The 15,198-nt window shown below is 54.2% G+C and overlaps 5 protein-coding genes and 1 non-coding gene across 6 annotated transcripts; 2 read left to right on the top strand and 4 right to left on the bottom strand.

Annotated features, from left to right (window-relative positions):
- Nucleotides 1–154: 154 nt before the first annotated feature.
- Nucleotides 155–258, bottom strand: F5144DRAFT_t46. Its single transcript has one exon. It is a non-coding gene; the product is annotated as a tRNA-Met (tRNA).
- Nucleotides 259–3,417: 3,159 nt separating this feature from the next.
- F5144DRAFT_563084 (60S ribosomal protein uL13) lies at nt 3,418–5,113 on the bottom strand. Its single transcript, XM_066788354.1, has 6 exons — nt 5,011–5,113; nt 4,900–4,939; nt 4,579–4,714; nt 4,363–4,416; nt 4,046–4,304; nt 3,418–3,965 (listed from the first exon to the last, which is right to left on the bottom strand). The coding sequence occupies exons 2-6, from the start codon at nt 4,918–4,920 to the stop codon at nt 3,827–3,829; spliced, it is 609 nt and encodes a 202-aa protein (XP_066646847.1). The 5' UTR covers nt 4,921–4,939; nt 5,011–5,113; the 3' UTR covers nt 3,418–3,826.
- Nucleotides 5,114–5,523: 410 nt separating this feature from the next.
- F5144DRAFT_126967 (BAG domain-containing protein) lies at nt 5,524–6,963 on the bottom strand. The gene has a single exon (XM_066782270.1). The coding sequence runs from the start codon at nt 6,772–6,774 to the stop codon at nt 5,695–5,697; it is 1,080 nt and encodes a 359-aa protein (XP_066646846.1). The 5' UTR covers nt 6,775–6,963; the 3' UTR covers nt 5,524–5,694.
- A 1,736-nt stretch (nt 6,964–8,699) lies between these two features.
- On the top strand, nt 8,700–9,098 carry F5144DRAFT_590623 (thioredoxin-like protein; the record flags this gene model as incomplete). The annotated part of the gene is made up of 2 exons (XM_066790175.1): nt 8,700–8,751; nt 8,824–9,098. The coding sequence occupies 2 exons, from the start codon at nt 8,700–8,702 to the stop codon at nt 9,096–9,098; spliced, it is 327 nt and encodes a 108-aa protein (XP_066646845.1).
- Nucleotides 9,099–9,333: 235 nt separating this feature from the next.
- F5144DRAFT_590621 (chalcone-flavanone isomerase-domain-containing protein) lies at nt 9,334–11,623 on the bottom strand (the record flags this gene model as incomplete). The annotated part of the gene is made up of 2 exons (XM_066790174.1): nt 9,334–10,529; nt 11,605–11,623. The coding sequence occupies 2 exons, from the start codon at nt 11,621–11,623 to the stop codon at nt 9,334–9,336; spliced, it is 1,215 nt and encodes a 404-aa protein (XP_066646844.1).
- A 516-nt stretch (nt 11,624–12,139) lies between these two features.
- F5144DRAFT_126998 (uncharacterized protein) lies at nt 12,140–15,049 on the top strand. Its single transcript, XM_066782271.1, has 4 exons — nt 12,140–13,148; nt 13,209–13,937; nt 13,995–14,106; nt 14,167–15,049. Exons 1-4 carry the CDS (start codon nt 12,327–12,329, stop codon nt 14,784–14,786), a joined length of 2,283 nt encoding a protein of 760 aa, XP_066646843.1. The 5' UTR covers nt 12,140–12,326; the 3' UTR covers nt 14,787–15,049.
- The last annotated feature ends 149 nt before the right edge of the window (nt 15,050–15,198 follow it).

Genomic DNA, 15,198 nt, shown 5'->3' with positions numbered 1-15,198 from the left:
CGCAAGTGACCGAAGTGATAATGTAACCAACAACCAGCGCCCCACCGCCCTTCGTGTCCCACCCTCTGTCCCCCCTTTCGTCTCCCGACGCAAAATAAATGTTCTTTGTCAGTTAGAGAGATGTTGTAAAAAAGTTGGTTGAAGCAAAAGGAAGTGGGAACTGTGAGGCTCGAACTCACGACCTCAGGATATTTTCGATTTGACACCGAATCATACAGTAGTATGAGACCTGCGCTCTTCCAACTGAGCCAAGCTCCCGTTGTGATTCGTTGTTCCAATGGGTTCGAATCTTTCCCTGATATCAGCAAGTTTGCTCTGTTCACAGTCGTCCCGGCAACGACATTGTTTGGATCACCCCTATACTTCCTCCTCACTCTTGCTTTTGGTAATTTCCATAGTCTATAGGCCCGTTCTCGCAAATAAAGTATTTTCCTTCCTAAATTCTCTTAGCATTACAGCGATGCCGGCTTGGCCTGTTGAGCGTTTGTTGGAATTTCTCTTCTCACATATGACATCCACTAAACTGAGTCTGAGACTAGATTCCGGAACTAGAGGACTATTAAGGCGCAAATACAAGACGATAGCAATTTCTTTTAGGAAGCATAGAGCAGAATTAACTATCAAGTCTTAAAATGGCTACTATGAGAGTCGGGTTAGTAGAGTTAAAAATTTAAAGCCGGTCTCGTTCTTTGCAGTGCAGCTTTTGTTCGACATCGGCTCATACTAGCGGGCGAGGTAGGGGATAATCCTCAATCAACTTTTTTATTAGGCTTGAATTCACACTCTAAACATCTAGGTAGATAATTATAAAGCACTAAGGAAACCTTGGTTTAATACCTTGGACTGATAACGTTCTCCAGCCTCTGCTTCTCAACGACTAGAGTTAATTAGTGAGAGCAGTCAGCCAGCATGTGTGCCGCATACAATAGCTTCAAGGACTCGGCAAAGTTGAGATGCTAAGTAGTTGTCACAACCACTGTGCCGGATGAAGTGGGGCGCGGGACGCCCCGAGCCAATCGTTAGTATAACCAATTAGCAGTTGCTCAGTGTGCTCGACGACTGAGCAAGGTGAGCAGCGTGCTCAGTGTGCTCGACGACTGAGCAGACTGAGCACCCAGGAATTAGATAGGTATATAGTCACCCGTTCTGGAGAGCTCTGGGAGTTCTCCAGTTAGCAATCACAACTACAGTTCGCTACAAGCTCACAAGCCTACTGTTGAGACAAGTCTATTGTTGTGCACCCTTTGGCTGCACCGAACCTAAGCATCCTCGAGAGATTACCTTCAACGAAGCTGAACCCTAACAGGATAGGGTCCTGAAGTAGGTTCGTCACAGTAGTTCAACGCGAGCGTAATCTACGCTTAAGTATTGATACACTCTATCGGATAAGTTAGGAAACTAGGCAAGGTATAGTTAAATTGAAAGTCTAGATACCCTCCTAGATACTTAATAATATGCGTATGTTTAGTTTTCCAAGTTAGGTTAGGTCTACAAAAGACAACCTCTATTGATACTAAAGCTAGCCCCCCTATATTACCTATCTAAACATGAAGTCAGCTGGCTAAGGAGAACTAGAGGGCTGCTCTATGGCGCGTGCGTACGGGTGGTGGTGTGCGTTATCATTAGGAGAAAGATCGGTACTTAACTTGAAGGTACAAGTTACGCATAGGGAGATGATTGAGGATAGACTATGGGAAAGTACCAATGACGACATCAAAAGGGGGCAATGCTTGCCCCATGGGAGTGACCTGCCGCCCAAATTGAAGAAAAAGATCATCTTCACACATAGCAGAGAGCGGAAAGCTAAGTACGGCAGGGATCCCGTCAGAATGTCTATCTAATCATCTCGGAACCTCATTATGTATGTACTTGAGTTCCAACCCAGCTCAAACGTCGCCGATTTTTGAAAATACATACCACCACGTACCGAGCGTTGTAGAGTTTATACAAGCACATTTGTTTTACAGCGATTAGGAGAGATAAGACATCAAGCCTTTTACCCGCGACTTTTCGTCGAGGTCAGTGAAGGGCTTCTAGATATAGCCAGGGAGGTGAGATCAAAGAACGAGGGATTGAACATAAAGCTTGAGTGCTCAGGTTGTTGGTGTAGATATACCAGGCCCCTCATCACCCTCTGGACGGGCAGCTATCCATGATTGAACTCGAGGGCCTCACAACTGTCCCGCAGTATTCCAGATTGTTATCATTTAAACGAATCTTATGTATTCTTCGTATGATGGCATCTGGAACGCTGAGAATCCGGGTCGAAGCAGTGCAACGATGGAACAATGATACAATTTGAAGCAGTGGAATTGGTCTGCCGTACACTTTCACGGTAATTTATATTCATTCGGAGCTGATCGGTTGGGTCGTGATCTCCCAGGTTACGGAGAGCGTTCCGGAGGTTCTCAAGAAAAGTGGCACTAAAGAATAATGACGAGGGGATACCTTGATCATGGAAACCCCTAATCACGAATTAAGCCCCGACTAGCGACTGGGGTGGATGGCGTCCCGCGCCCTGAAAGCTGTTCACCCCATGTCCGAGCCGGCCCCTTCGGTAAAGGTCATGAGCTTGAAACCCATCAGCTTATCAATGAAACGTAGCAAGTGGTGGTCGAGCTTCTTTCGACTGGCACCTAAAGTTAGTGAATGCGATCCCTTCTATTCAGTGTATGCAAGTTCCTGGGACCAGGGGGAGTACTGGAACTAAGGGGGGTACCATCTGAACCCAGCTTCCACAACTTGAGTACCCCTGGGTATCGTTTTTCTCGTAACCAGTCCCAAGGCGGCGGCTCGGGGAACATGGAAAGGCGCATAGGTGTATGATGATGCATCCTGGGATGAGATGGTACACTCGGGCGGCTTAGTTCTTTGCGGTTGACTTTTTGGCTCCGAATGAAGAGGTAGAAGAACTGTGATATACGAACTGGATAGGTAGGTAGCCAGCTTGTTGGACGAGTATCTGAGAGAACACCAGTACCCAAAGTGACGCAACATGAAATCACCATGATGGAAGCCTTCCAGTCCAACAGCAGGGTAAGGCTACAGAGAACAACGCCGTGGCATCTGAGCTTAAGGAACCCGGAAGGGCAGAACCGTGGCATGGGCACAGAACCTTGATAAGGTGAAGAATGTAGAAAGTGACATCGGGGTTGCTGGGGCTGTTTGCAGAGTGACCGAGACATGCTGTTGGGCTAAGGCTTCCAGTTTTGGGTGGGCAGTTCCTATTCTCAGCACGACTTACACCCTCCAGGGGCGGTACGTCATCGTACCCACCACCTCTGTAGCTCCCGGACTCGTCTCGATGATCTCGGAACCACATCAAGGGATATCACATCCGCTGCCTGAATCTGTGCCTTGTGTGCTGTAAGCAGCTCGAACGGTTTCCGAGATTTGGCCACAAAAGACAGTCAAGACATTGCCAAATGGTTCACCAGCCCACCCGGGCTCGTCCCTTTGCATTCACAACTAACTGGCGCTGGTACAGATTATGGTCATTTATTCAGCATGAGCGAGGCACTGGCCGAGGCGTTCGGCGGTCATATCGAGAGGCCTGACTTAACAGCGCCTCTGCCCAACAACATCACGAAGCCTTGCCGCCAGCACCGGGTATTTCGTTTTGTGCTGTCTTCGTCCCATGCAACCTCGGTCTCCATTGGTTGATCTCATGTATTTATGAGGTCCCAAGCCTGGGACGCACAGCGAGTCAGATAGCCATTGCCTATCCCCACCATCCACGCAAATGAAGTTGATGCCCCGAACCACCGCGCCAATCTAGAGTGAAATCGCATAAAGGACAAGGAGGTGTGCGAGTCGGCCACTATCTCTAGTAGCCAAAGGCCTGGAGGGCCTCGGTCGTCTTCGTGTCGACCTTCGCGGTCTTCTTCGCCTCGGAGAGCTGCCTCGCGGCGAGCTTCTTGCGCTCGTAGTAGGCGGCGCCCTTGGCCTTGCGCCTCTCCTCGAGCCTATCACAGAGTCAGTATTCCAGCGTTTCCCCTCGACCCGCAAGAGCCGGGCCCGTTCGGAGATCCCATGAGGAACATACCTCTCGACAACGTCCTGGTACTTCCAGCCGACCTCGTGGCTGAGACGACCGACGGTGCAGTACTTGCGGCCGGGCTGCAGTCTCAGGACACGGAGGGCCTGGGGAACAACCATCTTCTTCTTCTTGTCGTACGGGGGGGGGACACCCTCGAAGACCTTGAGGCGCTCAAGGGCGGCGGCACCGCGGGCGGTCTTGTGGGGAATCATGCCGCGGACGGCCTTGTAGAAGATGCGGGAAGGGGCGCGGAAGTGGAAGGGACCTGTGCGCGGTTAGATTCGCCTGGTCGCGGAGCCTCTGGCCGTGCATGTTCGACTTACCACCGCGAGTGGGGTTGTACCGGGTCGCCTTGCGGAGGTAGGCGTGGTACTTGACTGTTCCCAACAGTTAGCATCCTGTCCTCAATCCCGCCATGATATTCCCCCATCATCCGAGCGGCCAAATCCCAAGTGCTCCCTGTTCCCGTCCCAATGCCCCGCCTTCACTCTGACCACCGAAATCCCGCCCAATGCCGAACAATGAAAGGTGGTACGTACGCTTCGCGCGGAAAAATTCGCCGGAGATGTTGAGGTCCTCGCAGCGAACGACGACAATCTTCTGGCCGCTGAGGAGCTGCTTGGCGACGATGCTGGCCAGGCGGCCAAGCAAGTGGCCCTTGCCATCGATCACGACCTGTTGCGCATCGCTGTTAGCATTCTTGAACTCCTGAATCCCAATGTCCCACCCCGATTGTGCCGCCCTCCAGCCGTCCGCCGTTCCCGCCGCTGTCTCCCGTGATTGCATCGCGAACTTGGAGCGGCCGGCATCTCGCGCGGCTTTCGAGGTGCAGGTGTTGAGGGAAGCTGAGGCGTACGTACCACAGACTCGAACGAAGACATTTTGGCGTGATGACCTAGGCTAAAAGAAAGAAAGAAAAGGTTGATCAGTCACAGTCCGGCTGATCGAGTAGCAGCTGGCTGCTTCCTTACCCTTGTGATGGTTGATGGTCGTTCTTCGACTTTTTTGTGTGTGCTGAAAATTGGCCTTGTGCAGCCAACCCGGCGAAAATGCGCTAGGCCGAATTCGGAGCGAGTGGAGGTCGGCAAGCGAGCGCTGATTGTGGCCTGAGGCAGCGTGCGATAGGGTTAGACCTACCGCGCCCGCATGGTGGGGCTTCGACTCTTTCTTCCCCAGATCCACCAGCTGGTTTGGCGACAGATGGGCAGCTGCCAGCCATCACGACCCATTTGAGCCTTAAGCTTAGGTTTTTTGCAGTCACCCCTTATGCGAAACTTGAAGTCTAATCGTGGCTCATGGACGTGAGCTGGCATACGCTTCAGGAAGCAAGTTTATTATTCCATTATGAGGAGAGATATTGATCACTAAGGGGAGGTCGAGAGCCAGTTGACCTCCCGAAGTAAAGAACAGAACAGAATGATGACTAACAGAAACAAAGTTTGGGCTCTCATGCTTGAAGTAGAATCGGAAATAACCATCTGCATCTCGCTATGCTGTCTGTATTAAAAAAAAGTGGAAGAAACTAACTACAAGGGAACAGGCAGGAAAGGGAGGATGGAAAAGGCGCAGAAGGAGCGAAGACGTTCAGGCTGGGTTTGTCCCAGAAACGCGTCTGGAATTAGGACTGGAGTGCCACATGTCGGGAGCACAAGTCACTATGATGCTGCATTCTTCGCAGCATCCATCTTGTTCAGGACGCCCTGCACCTCGACCACTAGCGCTTTCCTCATAGCCCGCGCGCCCTGTTCTGTGGATGTATCGACGGCGTCAAGCTTTAACAGGGTCTGCTGCATGACGGTTTCGGAGATCTTGCGATGCTCATCGACGCGCTTCTTCGGGTCGCTAGGAGTTCTGGCGATGTACTCAAGGCAGAGGGGGAGCCATTTGCCGTTGAAGTCTGCGGAGATCCCGTTTAGCTTTTCGATAGGGCCTCCGGGCTTGCCAACGGGAGTGGCGGCAGGAGCACTGGCGGTAGACACCCCGGATCCAGGGGATTGAGTCCGAACTCTCGATGCAGCTCGTTTCCTGTTGTCGTCCACCGGGACATCAAGACCAACCTGCGACCCACTGCCACGCGGACTGCGGTCGTCCCACCTACCCGACCTGCCGACTCTCGGAGAGCTCGCCTGGGTCTCATAGCGTTCCCGCTCGTCTCGGCCCAGTCCCGCGACTTCCTCGCTGGTCTCACTGCCGCTCCCACGACTCGACTCTCCGGGAACCATGAGGATCTCGCTGTTATTCTTGACACCATACTCACGTACCGGCGCGTCAGCCTTCTTCAAGCGGCGGCCTTTGTAGTAGAGTTTGATCCGTCTCGCCTGGCGATCTGACAGGTCCATGACTATTCTGACACGCTCGCGGAGATCGCTGACTAAAAGCTTCCCGTCGCCGATGGAATACGCTGGAAAGTGCTCGGGGTAGTTGACGGCCTTGTGCTTGATCAGCAGGACGTCGTCCTCGGGTCGTTGTCGGCCGTACGTTGGGGGCGGCGCCGAATGGGGATGCGAGTCGATGTGAGAGTGAGGAGGGGCGTAATGGGAATGCGGAGGTGCGAAGTGAGAATGCGGTTCGACCACATGAGAGTGAGGGGCATATGGCCGGGGCATGTCGATGCCATGGTCTTCCAGGTCTGCCGACGTGATGTAGCTGTAGTCATCCGAGGTCACGTCGGGCACGCCCTCCTGAGAGCTGAAGGGCGAGACGGCCCAGCGATTTGAGAAGCCATAGCGCGCCATGATCCCGGATTTCTTGTTGGTTTGTCCGTTGCGTGACGCGACGGCCGGTATCGCACCGAGCAACAGGATGACACCGGCGGTGGTGTAGAGTACTGTGGGCGAAAAGCCGGTTGTTGATTGGAGATACTCGGTTGCACCAACCAGGCGGTCCGCGGTGGTATCCAAGTAAGGCTGGAGTGAGGCAGGGAGACTCCGTAGTGCTGAAGTAAGGTTGCCAGCAATGTTGGCGAACGAGGCACCTGGTGATGCCCAAATTTCCGAACCTGAAGCCACCTTGGCGACTTTAGTGCGGTCTTACGACAGGATGCCGTCGACCTGATGAGCGAGAGAGAGGGACCGGTAGCCGGATTATATCAGCCGGCTCGTCGCCTGGTACGATGAACGCGGAGACGCGGGGAATCGCGAAACTTGCTGGGCTGATGCATCAGTCGGAGGGAGAGGACTGGTCCGTCAATGACCACGTTTGGGCTAAAGCCGTCGCCCTTGAAAGGGGAGCACAAGAGTTGTGTTGTCCTCACACCAGAATTCCGGAAAAGGAAACAAAACAACGCCGTTTGGTCGATCACAGCCTTGGGGGCAATGTGCGGGTGACGTTGAGGTTGCTGGCCGTTTGAATGTCTCTGCTGTTCCCGACCGGTCGATTACTTTTGGGTGGCGGTCATGACTGACGGCAGGGCTGCAAGGGTGCCAGTTTTTCAATGTCCTGGAACGACCCCGTGGCCCGAGACCCCGCCTTAACCCGGTAAATGTGGATCAAACCCCTCCCATCTGGTTGGGATCCGCTTGTTCACCATCCAGCTGCGATTTGTCCACAGTCGAATTTCTGACCAACCGTAACCCAGGTTTATTGACCCTGAGTCGTCTCGATGCAAACATGCTGCACAACCACAGATCGCTGATAACCCGATGCGCATCCCGCGGAATTCAAAAATGGGAATGAACTGGTTGGGGGATCAGCGGTTGACCGGATAGGCTGCCCTGTTGAGAGGTTCAATACGGGCTGGACACGCCTGATGTTGCAGTGTGTGCCTGGCCCCAATCTCAGATCCCCATCAGGATGGCGGTATCTGATGTTGAACAGAATCAAGATGCGTATCATCCCATCTAAGCCGCGCAGCCGCTTCGTTCTAGACGACTGGTTAGAAATCCACCACGAGACAGGCGCGCACGATCGTCCCAGGCCCAAGAAGTTTGCCTCTTGACATTGCGTGCTCTGCAGTTGAATGGGGGCAAATTACAGAATGGAATTCGAGACAATGAGGTCATCCACTGCTGACTGGACCTCGGCCGCCTTGAGACGGGGATGGCCTTTGCGAATAGCTTCGCTTTTAGCTCCACGGCCCTTGGTGCATTGCTACCTAACTCTACAGGATTTACTGGGCACGCCTTGCTTCCATCCTTCTGATCGAGTTCAGTCTCACTTTTTCATGATACATTCCACCAGGAGTGCAGGAGCAGCCATGGAAGACCACGGGCTTTGCAATGCACGGACCATTTGCGTCATCGGCTTTGGAACCAGTGTTCCGTGCAGGGAAAGGCGGATCTCAAATCCAGGGGCTTGGCAAAAGACAAATCTGTTTCCCGAGATTCGGCTCCAAAGAGAGCGCAGAGAAGCATTTTGGCTCACTCATCGCGACGGTTTATATTTATAATCCCCCTGGCATTTGGTCCCTGCTGATTCCAGTGTAATCCCGCCATCGGCTAACTGCGGTTGACAAATCCGTCGCATCGGCATCTTTTTTGGTACCTGCCTGGGTGGTAATTCGTACCTTGCTGGCTGTCCTGCAACCACGACCCGGGCCATTAAAAGGAGTCCGCTTTGCCCCTCACATCCGTCGCATTCTTCTTTCGCAGGTCACCACCCCGCATCGACTTCCATGTCCTTCATATTCCGCAGACTATTCGGTTCAGCCCCATCAATCAACATGGAAGCCGCACAGAAGAAAGCCCAGGCTTTGATCGACGAAAATGCCGTCAGTACGTTAACCCCCGAGACAGCTTCCTTCTCACGCAGACCTCGGACTCTCGCTAACCACTGCCACCCCGCAGTGATCTTTAGCAAGTCGTACTGCCCTTACTGCCGCGACGCCAAGGGTGTCTTCAGCAGCCGGGACGTCAACTACAAGGCGGTCGAGCTCAACGAGATGGACGACGGCGACGATATCCAGAACGCTCTGCAGAATATGACCAAGCAGCGCACCGTCCCCAACATCTTCATCGGTGGCATTCACATTGGAGGGAGCTCGGATCTAAATAAGGTCGTCGCTAACGGCAAGGATGACAAGTCATTCGAGGTGCTGTTGAAGGAGGCTGGTGCTCTGTGATTGTGGCCGTTCCGAAGGGTTCATGCATGAGGAAAGATACCCATTGTTCTATAGACGGGCGGCGCTGTCTAACATTCGTGATGTATACAAGCGTTTAGTTGGAATGCAGCGTGCGGAGTAGTATTTAAGAGTACATGAGTTGATGTGTGTTAGCATAACTGCGCAAGCTCTCGCTGCTCTGGAGGTATTTCTATTCGTACAAAACCAAGATACACGCGCTTCAACCCCCCCCCCCCTACACCCTCGAACTCACAACCGGCACAACTTGCGCTGCAACAGTGCCGATGGGTCGCTCCACGAATTCCATGATCCCCTCCACAATGCTCTTCCTCGCGGGCTCACTGGCGACCTTCTTACCCGCCAGGTAATTCAGCCACAACGCTCTCGACACGCGCTCGTCCTCCACGACGCCAATTAGCTGCCGCCCCGCGGCGCGCCCCTCCTTCTTGTTCGCGCCCGCATCATACGAGATACTCATCCTCCCCGTCTCGTCCCGCACGAGCAGGAGCTCCTTGCGCTTGGGCACGCTGCCGCGGTTGAAGACAGCCCTAAACTGGCGCATGGCCTCGCCAAACGCATCATCGGCCGCGGTCTCGGGCGTGGCACGCGCCTGGACGGCACGCACGAGCCCGTCGCGAAGGTGGTGGAAGTCGGTGTCGCGCACGGGCACGACGCGGAAGGCGGACCGGGCGGGAATCCCCGCCGCGAGCAGCTCGTCCCACGTGCGCTCGCCCTCGGCCGGGTCCAGCAGCGCGCCGCGCAGCTCCTCGCGCTCGCCCGCCACCAGCGTCGTCGCGATCGGGTTGATCTTCTTGGTGAGTGCGCTCTGCAGGGCGGCGATGTCGGCGGTTGCGACGTAGTAGCCGACCACGTAGACTTGCAGGTTGATGAAGGTCACTGTGCGCAGGCCGAGCCCCACGAGGGTGTACTCGGTTGTGTTGCCGGAGGGGGTGGTGAGGGCTGGCGTGAGCGTGTCGGTTTGGGTGGTTGGGGAGGGGGTGGTGATCGGGGCTGTGAAGGCTGGGAGGTCGAGGGTGCGGGGAAAGGTCGGGACCGTGCTGTTCCCGGTTGCTACGATCTCGCGGCCCTCTTCGTCGTGGACTACTACTTTACGGTCCGCGGCGCCGGGTGATGCGAGCGGATTGGAGGAGGGAAGGTTGGCGTCGAGCTTCACGGGCTTGGACAGCTCGACCTTGAGCTTCCATGCTGTGTATATGAAAGAGAAGACGCCGGCGACGACGCCACACCAGAGAAAGGTGCGCCGGTTGCGGTGCCACTCCTCCGACTGTTTCGAAATGCGTCTGATATCGAGGTTGTCTTCGACAGCCCGGCCAGATCTCCTGGTGCTCCGCGGGGAGAAGAGTAAACGGCGGGGAACATGGACTCGCAATGGCGTTGGAGCCCCGGGAGCCACGGTGATTCGTCGTAGTGCTGATTGTCGGAACATGGTGATGCTCCCAAACTGGTGCAATTTGGGCGTTTTGTTTCTCTTCTTTTTCAACTTTGACCGTCACTCATAGTTCGAGAGGTGATGGTTGTCGGCGACGGCCCCGCTCTCCGGCAAAGAACTGAGCTGGGGTCGGGTCTCTTGTTTGTGGACCGTCCCGGCCGCTCCGCCAAAATTGACATCATGTTTTGACTCGGCCCTGCCAAGAACCATCGTTCATCACCCAACCCTCGCTTGCTGCAAACCCAGTAAATCACGTCCTGCATGTGATCGGCTGCAGGCGGGGTTTTGCGCTGCAACTTCAGTTCCATTCAACAACGGAGGACCTACCTACCTTCAGGCGACCTACCGATCATGGGTGTTTTTGTTCGACACAACCTTTGCCTGTTCGTAGCAAAGTTGATGGATCGGGATGAGGGCGAAGGTTTAGAGCAACTGTCACCAAAGCTGTACCGGTTTCGAACTTGTATGTCCTTCCTGGAGAGTGCATGTCCTTCCTGGAGAGTGCATGTCCTTCCTGGAGAGTGTTTCCAACCCAATGAGGTCATTCGCTAACCGGGAGTGTCAGGTGCACGGCGGACGGGCCCGGATCGACAAATATAACTCGAAGCTGACCAGTTGTAGTATCCGGATGCTGTGTCGGGCGCCGTCCCTGAAATTTACTCCGGTAACTTGACTCAGATGGACTGTGAAGACGTTGTTTTTCTGGCTTCCGTTCCCGGGACGCGTATTCACATTCGTAAACCCATTACGACGACGTCGCAAAGCCATCACTGCTGCTGGGTATTGAGTGGTTTGGCACGGGACTTTTGCCCCCCGAACGCCGACCTCGTTGACGATGGCATCCCGGAAGATTCTGACTGCTAAGTACTTGCGATTTTAATAATAATAATTAAGCTGAGCTTCGTGGTGATGCATGGTGAGAGGCATTTTCGATCCTCTCCAGGAATGATCGATGCACCCCAACTTGGAACCGCTGCACTCCCCATAAACTCGCATATTTTCATATTTCGACTAAATCCCCAGTTCCGATATGACGAGCGAACTAAGCGCCTCGACTTGACCGCAAACAAAGCATAGCGGGGGGCGCAAGTAATCCTTGAGCTCTTGAGCCTGACCTCAAGCCGGTGTAGCGCTGCGTGGGATTGTTTTGGGACCCACCCAATCCCGCCGCCGCCTCGTTCCCAGAGCTGCCAACCGTCGTCCTGGTGTGTAACTATTTAGTTGGGCGCATGACAAGGACACGGGCAAGGCAGCGAGCGACCTTCAACTCGAAAAACCTACCTACGTACCTAAGGCAGGTAGATAATCTTCTATCGTGCACCCACCAACCTTCGAGCAACCAACGTTTGAGCACCCAACCTTCCTGGTCGAAAAACCCTACGTTCCAAAGTCCTACGTTCTAAAACCCGACGTTCGAAAAAACGCTCCTGCCCGATCTTACCTTGCCCGGGCCATGCTTGCTGTTTCATGATTGCCATTCAAGCAACCGAGCTGAAGACTTGTGGCGCTGTGCCGACAGTGCCGCCCAAACCTGCCAAGCCTATAACTATTTCGGGCTTAGGCCATTCTCAATCAGCCTGGGCCCCGCTGGTTGACTCGTCGTTAACTGAAGCCCTGCATCCCGCCAACAGCCCACCCTTGCTCTCGACAACCACAACCACCGCCATCGACCGCCATCGATCGCAACTTTCAATCAACCTCCGCTGATTTCCCAAAACATTCACAACAACCTGCGCATTGCGCCACGAAACCTTTACAAACCCTTTCCAACTACCACGATGAGACAAGCGGCATCTCTCGATGCCATCGCCGATGACGGCGGGCCACAAGCCTACTTCCTCAGTAACCCACCATGGGCCCGCGTGACCGACCGCCCGTCTCAGGAAGACTCCCGCACGACCTCGTCGACCAGTTCACCCGTTCCTCCCGACAATGAGGAATCCGATTTCTTCCTCGCTACCAACGACTCACAGTCCTCGCTCGGCGTGCCCAACATCCAAAACATGCAGGTCTACGACGACGAATGCCTCCAGCCCATCCAGCGGCTGCCGAACGAGATCCTGATCGCCATCTTCGCTAAGCTTAGCACTTCGGGAGACCTTTTTAATGCCATCTTGACTTGTAGAAAGTGGGCTCGAAATGCCGTCGAAATCCTTTGGCACCGCCCTTCATGTTCAACATGGCCGAAGCACGAAACTATTTGCCAAACGTTGACCCTCCAAACACCTTCCTTCGCGTACCGCGATTTCATCCGGCGTCTTAACCTAGCCGCCCTAGCCGACAGCATCAATGACGGCAGTGTCATGGCCTTGGCTGAATGCACACGGATAGAGCGCCTTACTCTCACCGGCTGCAGCAACTTGACAGATTCTGGGCTCATCGCCCTCGTCTCGAACAATAGCCACCTTTATTCTCTCGACATCTCCCTGCTCCCCGCGACTGCTACGGCGGGGGGCTTTCGCGACAATATAACCGCTGCCTCGATCGACGCGATAACCGAGCACTGCCCTCGCCTACAGGGCCTCAACATATCAGGCTGCCAAAAGATCTCGAATGACAGCCTCGTCCGACTCGCACAACGTTGTCGGTACATCAAGAGGGTAGGTCGCACCCTTGATTGCCAGGGGCCGGTAAACATGTCGGCTGACACACCAGTATAGCTCAAGTTCAACGAATGCTCTCAAATCCAGGACGAGGCGGTTCTTGCCTTCGCCGAAAATTGTCCCAACATTCTCGAAATCGATCTCCAGCAGTGTCGACTCATCGGCAATGAACCAGTGACTGCGCTCTTCTCTAAAGGCAACGCGCTACGTGAGCTTCGCCTTGGTGGTTGCGAGTTGGTAGACGACTCTGCTTTCCTAGCACTCCCGCCCAATAGAACTTATGAGCATCTCCGTATCCTCGACCTGAGCAACTCCCCTGCAGTCACCGACCGCTCCATCGAGAAGATCATCGAGGTTGCGCCGCGACTTCGAAACCTTGTACTCCAAAAATGTCGCAACTTGACGGATGCTGCCGTCTATGCTATTTCGCACCTAGGGAAGAACCTACACTTTCTTCACATGGGCCACTGCAGTCAAATCACCGACGATGGCGTGAAGCGCCTCGTCGCCAATTGCAACCGGATTCGTTATATCGATCTTGGGTGTTGCCAGAACCTGACAGATGACTCGATTACCAGACTTGCCACTCTTCCGAAGCTCAAGAGGATTGGCCTCGTCAAGTGTACTAGTATCACGGATGCCAGCGTCATTGCCCTGGCGAATGCGAACCGCCGACCAAGAATGCGCAGGGATGCGCATGGCAACCACATCCCGGGCGAGTACAGCAGCAGCCAGAGCTGCTTGGAAAGAGTCCACCTGAGCTATTGCGTTCATTTGACGCAAGCGGTACGTTCCTCCGTGTTGGTAGCCTGCCACTAGGTATCCACTAACGTCTTCTTCCAGAGCATCATCCGGCTCCTCAATTCATGCCCTCGCCTGACTCACCTCAGTCTGACCGGAGTCCAGGAATTTCTGCGGGAGGATCTGGAACACTACTCCCGCCCCGCCCCGCCTGGTAAGCATTTCCCGTTTCCTCGTCCCAATACCGAGGGCGTTGCTAATAACCCTCGTTTAGAATTTACCGAGCACCAGCGCTCAGTCTTCTGTGTGTTTTCCGGACAGGGCGTTGTTGGCTTACGCAGGCACTTCAACCGCCTGATCCAGGCCGAGGAGACGCGGCGCTCAGCACGGCCCGCCCCCGCGGATGCTCCCATTTTCCCACCGCCACAAGGGACCTCTCCGCTTATTGAGCCTTCGGTCGACGGGGACCAGGACGGCGTGGAAGACGACGATGTTCCAGAAGACGATATGGTCATTGACACGCAGCCACTTCTCAACCAACACAACATCGGTCTTGCCGCCAACCCTACAGCTGCAGGAACGATACCGGCACCCCCACCCCCACCGGCGGCGCCGCCATCCGCCCAACCCCAGGAGACGGAAGAAGAAGAAGATCCTTTTTATGTCGCCGGGTATGAGGTCATACGTGACGAACAGGACACCGGAGCCTCCGGAAGCGGTACGGCCGGACAGAGCTCGACGGCCGGACAGAGTTCGACAGCCGCCGGTTTACTGAACAACTCCAACGATCGCCCCAGACTTATCTATGCATATGCCGACATATCAACCGACCTTGAGCAGTACCTACGTGATCACCCTGGTGGGGTGCATCCTTATGGGAACCGGGAACGCTAACGACTCTACGTCCTCGGTTCAGGTGATCTCTAAGATGTTCCACCGGGTTATTGTGTGTCTCTTGCTGCATGGATTGAAGAGGAAACGAAGATTATGGATACCCCAAGGCAACCTCATCTTCCGTGTTTTGAAGCAGAAGGATGCGTTGCTATTTTCTGTATGGCTTTTTACACAATGTTTCTCTTCAATGTAGTGCCAACCGTATCGGGCTTTTCTCGGCCTGCTTTTGGCACAGCGAGTTGTATGTTTGTCATTGGCCGCAAGGCATCAACTTAGGTATCACTCGTCCCTGATTTTCTTTATTTCTTTTTTTTCTTACCTTTTCTTTCTCTCTCTTTTCTTACCCTTTATTTCTCTCTCTTTTCTAGCCTTCTGTTCCCCCTATGGCGTTACAAGCGATCACATCTGCATT

This window comes from Chaetomium tenue (genome assembly GCF_020726465.1).
Source record: "Chaetomium tenue strain MPI-SDFR-AT-0079 chromosome Unknown F5144scaffold_2, whole genome shotgun sequence".
In the NCBI taxonomy this organism is placed as follows: Eukaryota; Fungi; Ascomycota; class Sordariomycetes; order Sordariales; family Chaetomiaceae; genus Chaetomium; species Chaetomium tenue.
This window is presented reverse-complemented; position numbering and strand designations above follow the sequence as displayed.